The sequence below is a fragment of the Cynoglossus semilaevis genome, chromosome 1, assembly GCF_000523025.1.
Source record: "Cynoglossus semilaevis isolate Cse_v1.0 chromosome 1, Cse_v1.0, whole genome shotgun sequence".
NCBI lineage: Eukaryota > Metazoa > Chordata > Actinopteri > Pleuronectiformes > Cynoglossidae > Cynoglossus > Cynoglossus semilaevis.
Window position 1 is genome coordinate 18,389,090 of NC_024307.1, and position 7,105 is coordinate 18,396,194.

The 7,105-nt window shown below is 37.3% G+C and overlaps 1 protein-coding gene across 1 annotated transcript in view; it reads right to left on the reverse strand.

Moving 5' to 3' along the window:
• Positions 1 to 1,172: 1,172 nt before the first annotated feature.
• The window catches only part of gfra4a (GDNF family receptor alpha 4a), a 105,629-nt gene continuing 99,696 nt past the window's right edge, over positions 1,173 to 7,105 (reverse strand). Inside the window, exons 7-8 of the mRNA XM_008316414.3 lie at positions 3,212 to 3,378; positions 1,173 to 1,937 (exon numbers count right to left, since the gene is read on the reverse strand). Of these exons, the coding sequence (XP_008314636.1) occupies positions 1,782 to 1,937; positions 3,212 to 3,378 (323 nt within the window). The 3' untranslated portion in view covers positions 1,173 to 1,781. The remainder of the gene's footprint in view (positions 1,938 to 3,211; positions 3,379 to 7,105) is intronic.

Genomic DNA, 7,105 nt, shown 5'->3' on the forward strand with positions numbered 1-7,105 from the left:
TGTTCAGAAAAAGATGTGAGTAAAACAGATTGTTGGAAGATAAAAACGTCCATCTGTCACTGGAAGTGTTGATAAATAAAAACATGAGGCTAACATCCAAGAGAAATGAATTTTAATGTTGTGATCAGTTCAAAGAAAACCTCCTTCTCTGTCCACTAGAGTCTCCTTAAAACCAGAACAAATCCTGTTGGAGCGTTAAACATTCTCAAACACGAAAACCTTAAATGTTTGTGCTCTTTAATGACTCCAGGGCTGGAACTGTCTGTGACTTTTTCTCCAGTCATTATGAACAGATTTAGCTTTGACCAGGTTCAACAGAAAAGAAAAAATTGTACTGCAGAACCAGTACCGTAGGTTCATTTCATGACTTAAAAAAAAAAAAAAAAAAAAAAAGCTGTAGGAATTACTTCCAGAACAACACACACTGCCAGGAACTTTGTGCCAGGAACTTGGGTTAGTACCATGAGCTCTGTGTCTCATTCTAATTTCAAAAAACAGTATCGGAACATGTAGAAAATAGCAGGGCCAGTCGCCCAAAACTGGTGACAGAAACGGTTATGTCTTGTCTTGACGCCATGCTAAAGATGTAGTACCAGGACTCAGGATCAGCAGCAGGAACTGTCTGCATTTTCACTGCAGGAACTAGAACCTGAAAGTAGGTGCAGTATCACAACTACGAAAAACCCCAGTAACTGGATGCACTTTTATTGCAAGAACCAAGAACTCAGTTAAAGTACTGGGAGTGTTTTTAGACTTTAAACAGTACAACCTGTACTGTCTCTAGTTCCAAATACTTGGCCCTCTGGGAGAAAGAAAGCAGTTAGAAACTGTTTCTCCAAGTTCTTTAAAACCTGAGGACCAGAGGAACACATTTGTATAATCTTCATGTTCCTGGTACTTACTTTCCATGGTACTTTATGGTTGACATGTGAATAAGGTTATGTCTACCATTTAAACCCAGGCCTGCAGCTGGCGTTGGTACCGATTGTGCCTGTTTATTAATAATACAAATAAATTAAAAATAGGTTTTGTGGTGTGAAGGATCAAACACTTTTAAGCTCAGAGTTTAGGAAAAGTCTCAACAACATTTTTTTTTCTCCACATCCAGGAATATTCAAGGACAACAAGACTTTTATTTTGAAGGGGCAGGGATTTTGAAGGGGCAGAGATATCTCTATATTTATATCCATAGATCTTTTTTAAATACATTTTTCTGCCACTGTTTTATCAGCGTCTCTGTTTCACTGTACACTTATTCTTATCAGTACCAGTCACTGTTCTTCACACAGAACTTTTACATTGGGAACAAACTCAGTGTTTGTGTCTTTTGGTTTCAGTAAGTACTTTACTTTTTATGTTTGTGAGGCCACAAATGAGGAGGTGGACTTCCTGTTACCTGTCCTTCCCTTTTCCTTCCTTCTGTTTGGTCTTCCACTTTCCTGCTTTTTTTCTTCACTTCTTTTTCTCTTTGTCATCTTATTTCCTCCTCCTCCTCCTCCTCCTCCTCCTCCCAGGCAGCAGCTCCTCCTCCATCGCCTCCTCTCTCTGCTGGATGTTCTGAAGGTTCAGGACAAGGCTGTACAACACAGCACAACACATCTGCTTCCACTCACTCACAACAAAAAGTGATAAAAGTGTGATTTGGTGATGGAGTTGGGGTCGGGGCTAACTGTCAGCACCGCACCCTCTGTTGATTGACACATAGAAATGGCTCTGTCCTCATGTCGGTATGTCCTTTTGTCTTCAGTACCACTGCTGTGGATGTTTGCCCCGCATCTCCTTCAGAAGTCAGAGAGGAGCAGCAACAGCACGGAGGTCATCCAGCTGAGGAGCAGGAGGACGGACAGACTGAGTGGATCATCGCTACCGTCCAACAGACCCGGAGATGTAAGAGTGGAGTCAATGTCTTCTCCCCACAATCTGTCGTTCTCGTTTACCTGCGGGGAGAAGAATCTCCGTCGTCAGCACCTCCTCCTACTCCATCATCTGCCCGACATCAGTGACTTTTATTCACAATAAAAATGACTTCAGTCAGACAATGACTGTCAATGACAGAGTAAATGTGAAATTATTTATTTACATCACTCATATTTTTATTAATTATTAAAATTAACATTACTGTTGGCAAAGTAGATGAACGTTAGCTCTCACTGAACACTACTGTGGTATACACTGAATGGAAGAAATAGTTAAGGTAAACAGACCAAAAATAATGTTTAATTATTTACACAGCACCAGGTGTAAATGTGATGTTGTGCCAATTAAAAAGGTGCTTCATTAAACACTTCACACCTTTCTAGAATATTACAGAAGAAGTGACAAAAACCATTTTCACACCTTTCTAGAATATTACAGAAGTGACAAAAACCATCCAGAAATAATTCAGATGATTGCGAAGTTGAACTTTTTATGTACAGTACATGTCTTATATGTACTTGCAGTATATAAATAACTGTCTGTAAGTTTGTGTGATCATGTATTTGTGCATTTAACAGGCCTATTTACAAGAGTAAATATATGATTTAATTTGTTCTTATAAATGATTATTATTATTATTAATAATAATATTTGCATTTCATACTTTTGTGTGTATGTGTATTTATTTGTTTGTAGGGGCAGATATAAATGTAAACAATATATAAGAACGTCCAAAAAGAGACAGTTTATCAAACAGGACCATCATCAGAACAAGGTGAGTCTGGACATTTGAACCATTTGTATATTCATGACACTTGGACCCATTTCTAGCAGGATTAGGGCTGAAAATCCCTCCAAATATCATGAATTTGTACTCAATAGTTTTTGACAGCTTACTGGAATGCAACTTTTTTTTATAAAAAAAAAACCCAAGTCTTATTTGACTTTTTTGACTAAGTTTGGCCAACTCACTATTCTAAAACATTTTTGATTATTTGCACTTAAAATGCCAAAAAAAAAAGTATGTTACTACAACCGCGCAGTGGTTGGACTTTAAGAAGAAAAAATAAATTCATAAACGCTTTCTCAAAAATGGCTAAGATCCAATAAAATGCTCCACCAGTGGGTCTACTTTGGGATTGGAATGCCAAAAAAATCATATCTTAATACATCAAAAACCGACCATATCCACATTGCTATACAGTTTGAGTAAAGCTGCAAATATAAGTCATAAAAACATGCTATAAAAATGCCCAACTTCATTCCCCTGTTCTGAACATTGGCCTGCTCTCACCTGAGTGGGAATCTGTGCTCTGATGTTCTGCTCTGGTTCCATGGAGACTCTTGGAGCTGTGGTCACCAGCGAAGGGATCTGGTTCTCTGACCCTGGACTGGGAATTCCAGACTGTCCACCACTGGTCTTCACGTCTGATCCATTTCCAAAAGCTACAATGGCATTTTCTGGTAGACAACAGAAAGAAACCTGAGTCTTGGCTAATTATTAGTCGTTTCAAGCTACCTTTTAGGTAAGGTTGGTAGGTAGACCTTCTCCTTTTTTTTTACTAGCACCATTATTTCATTTGATTTTATTGACTTTAAAACTAAATTTGTTAATGTTTTATTGTTTCTTAGTCGATTTTTTTGTGTAAAATATTATTTTACTGTTATGTATTTCTCATTGAATTTTTATTTCTGTGTTTTTTTGGCTGATGTTTAGTTACTAATTTTATCATAACTCGTTCATCTTTTGTGATGCATCAGGATGACCTAGAGCAGCAGCAGTAGCAGCAGCAGAGACTTATTTGCGTTCATTCATTTGATGCATCTTAGCAGTTGAACTACTGATTTTAAATCATTGTTTAAATACGTCTTAGTCAAACTTCATCCCTACTAACGACCCTTAACCATTCACTTACCAACACCAAGTCATGGTTTTGTCTAACAGACCAAAGCACAGGGAACATCAGTGATTTAGCTTTCCACATCATTAAAAAAAAAAAGAAAATCATTTATTCAAGTGATAAACAAGTTCAGATTCTCTGAATATTAACCTGTGAACCTCTGTCCTTGAGATGTGTAACATAAATGACCAATTAGCTAAAGAATCAGAGTTGAATTTGACAAAAACAAATGAGAAAAACATGTTTTTTTTTATCTTTTGTCTCGGTGGAAAATGTCCATTAAGGTTCCTGTAAAGCAAACATTGGCAAAGACCAGACAGAAGCCTGTCAGAAGAACCCCGGTTCATGCAGGTTTAACTGCACCTAACCAAAATGAATCCAATATTTCTTAGACACAAAAAACCTAGATAAAATCAGCGGCAAAGTCAAATAAAGACGTCTTTTTTAAACCTCTGATTTCCTTCAGCTCTCAGACTCTCCATTGTTCACTTTTCTGCGCTCTGTAATGATGTGATAATGATGATGATGAATTTTTAAATTGGGCCACTCGTCTGTGACCCATACTGTCTACACTCTGGACCATGTTTAATTCACTGTGAAGGGACTTTTCTTCGGTCTTTCTGAAGCCCAGAGGAGAGACGGCCGTCAGCTCTGAGCAGCAGAGTGACTGATGATTGTGGGGCGCATTAATATTCCATAAACGTTCATTTTCACTCCGCTAATGGACTGCAATTATGTTGGTGTGAAAGTCGTTTCAATTAGGAAATGAAAACATGAAAAGGAAGTTCATACATTAACGTTACGGGTTGATGGTGGAAGATGGATGTGGGAGGGTAGAAGAATGATGATCGTTTAACACGCCTCAGATTTGAAAAAGATGACTTTCACAGTGATATAGCTCTCTCTCCCTCTCTCTCTCTCTCATGACACACACACACACACACGTGTATATATATATATGCTATGTATATGGATAATAATACATTAGATTAATCATGATTAGTAAATGAAATGAAAACCATTTTCTTCTATATATCGCTGGATCGGAAAGGATCTTTTTTAAAATAGAGTTGGTGGATTACAGTCATTACTATGCATTTTAATGGAGACGTGTCAAACAGATTGAGAGTTCTTTTTAAAACTTCCAATGTCCTCAACAGTGAAAAAAAAACAAAACAAAAAAAAAAAAAAACACAGCGAGCAGTAGAAAAATAAAATCTGCTCATGCTGCCTGTGAAGAATCTTCAAGGTCTCCAGGCAGTGTGCCACATTAGAGATTTTTTTTAGGTGGCATGTCCAGATAACTAAGAATCTTTAAGGCGTCTGTGAAGGTTCTCTTCCATCCAGGTCATGTTCTCCACAGAGTTTACTTGTAATCAACTGGACTTCTTCTTGGAGCTTGAAAGATGTTTAGTTCCTCAACTGAAGAACTTGATCAGTTTCTGGAGGTTTTAAGAGGGAACACTAGTAGCTATACTTCACTAGACCACTCCCTTCTCCACTTGACAAAGGAGGCACATGTTTATTTTATTATTATTTTTACAAGCTGCTGTTTATAACTTGTAAATACAGCCAGACTGTTACAGTCCTGGCTGAAGCTCTGACCTCAGGAGGACCAGGCTCATGGTTAGACTTCCAACCTTCCTCTGAATGACTGACGACTCCTCTCTCTCTAACTGCTCATTAGCTCTAAGGCAGGAAACCAAATTAGACTCAGTTACAGAGTCATCAAAGGTCACGTGAAGTCCTGCCTCAGCATCAGAGCAGCAGCAGCAGCACTGAGGGGGGCTGAACTGAGCTGAAGAAAGAGGTTAGATGAGAGAGGAGCTAAGAAAATGAGATTTAGATTTAGAAAAGGTGACCATGTAACTTGATCTCCAGTTAAGGAGAACAGTTCTGAACAGTTCTTGACCCTGTTTTTGGTCCTGGTCTGTCGTCTGATTTCAGACTGAGGTAAATGATCATGTACATGATCAGAGTTGTTTTAGGAGAAATTATGTGAATAATTGACAAAGTTTTCTCGGTGTCAGGACCACTGACCATCGTCCTGTCTGTAGACAAGAGCATTGGTTTTTTTCACTTCCAAAAAAAGGTTTGTTTCCTGGTGTTTTTTCAGACTTTGTCTGCATTTTTGTGTCATTTCTGCTGAGTGGCTTTTTGTGTTGTCACAAACTGTGAACTGAACTGGTGTCTGTTTATGAAGTCAACAAACAGTGATGTTGTCGCCTGTTGTCAGAATGTGTCACAGCAGCCACAGTTACTGTTGTATTAGTTATGTCAGTGCTGAGGTTTCAGTTGTTAACAGCCGTCTGTGGCAAATATTTCATTGTCATTATTGTGACAAAACTTGGTAAACATTACAATACTATTATTACTATATTAATATTTAAATTACAATAAAATATTTATAATACTACAGCAGAGCTACATTACATCAGCTGTGCTGATTGTTATCATTTTGTTTAAAAATTAAAATAAAATACTTTTATTTGTTTCTGGATTATTACCACTATAAGTTATTCAAGAGGATTTTTATAATTAAAATGTTTATTGGCTATTTCCTTGTATTTATTTATTTATTGCATATTTGACTGTGCATTGTACTGTATAACTGTGTATGTAGAAAAAAAACACCTGAATCTTTCTTTTTCGAATAATTTCTTGTATTCTTTTTTTTTTTTTCATTTTTCCATTCACTTTAAAGTTCAGTATTGGAATAGCACTGCTCTGATTCCACTGTGTGTGCGGAAACTCTTGTTTATGTTTCATTAATGGCGTATATTTCTTAAATCCATTACCAGTCAGTGAGAAGCCCGAAGGTTTTTATAACGTCTTTGCTGACAAACACTAAATATCAGAATAATAAAAGAACAGAACTCTGGTGGAACTCTTTAACTCAGTGTCTGTTTGGTCGCCCTGAAACACCCACAGTAACGGATTCTCACGTGCACGGTCCGTTCTTTTACCTTTGCTGAGACAGTGGTGAGTGTGAGTGTGTGTTTCATTTACAAGAACCTTAAAAATATTGGTATGACCTGTGTGTGTGGTGCAGCAAGTGTAAAAACCCTCCCAAGGCTCATACTGTCTGTACTGTGTTGAGTTCAGTTAGACACTGCATCAGTTTTTTCTGTTAAAAAAAAACCCAGGTGGAAGAGGAGAAAAGACTGGGACTGAATGTTTTCAAAAACAGGTATTCTGCTCATAATGGTGTAGGTAACTGAATTATCTCACTCAGATTTTATATATATATATATATATATATATATATATATATATATGTTCATTTC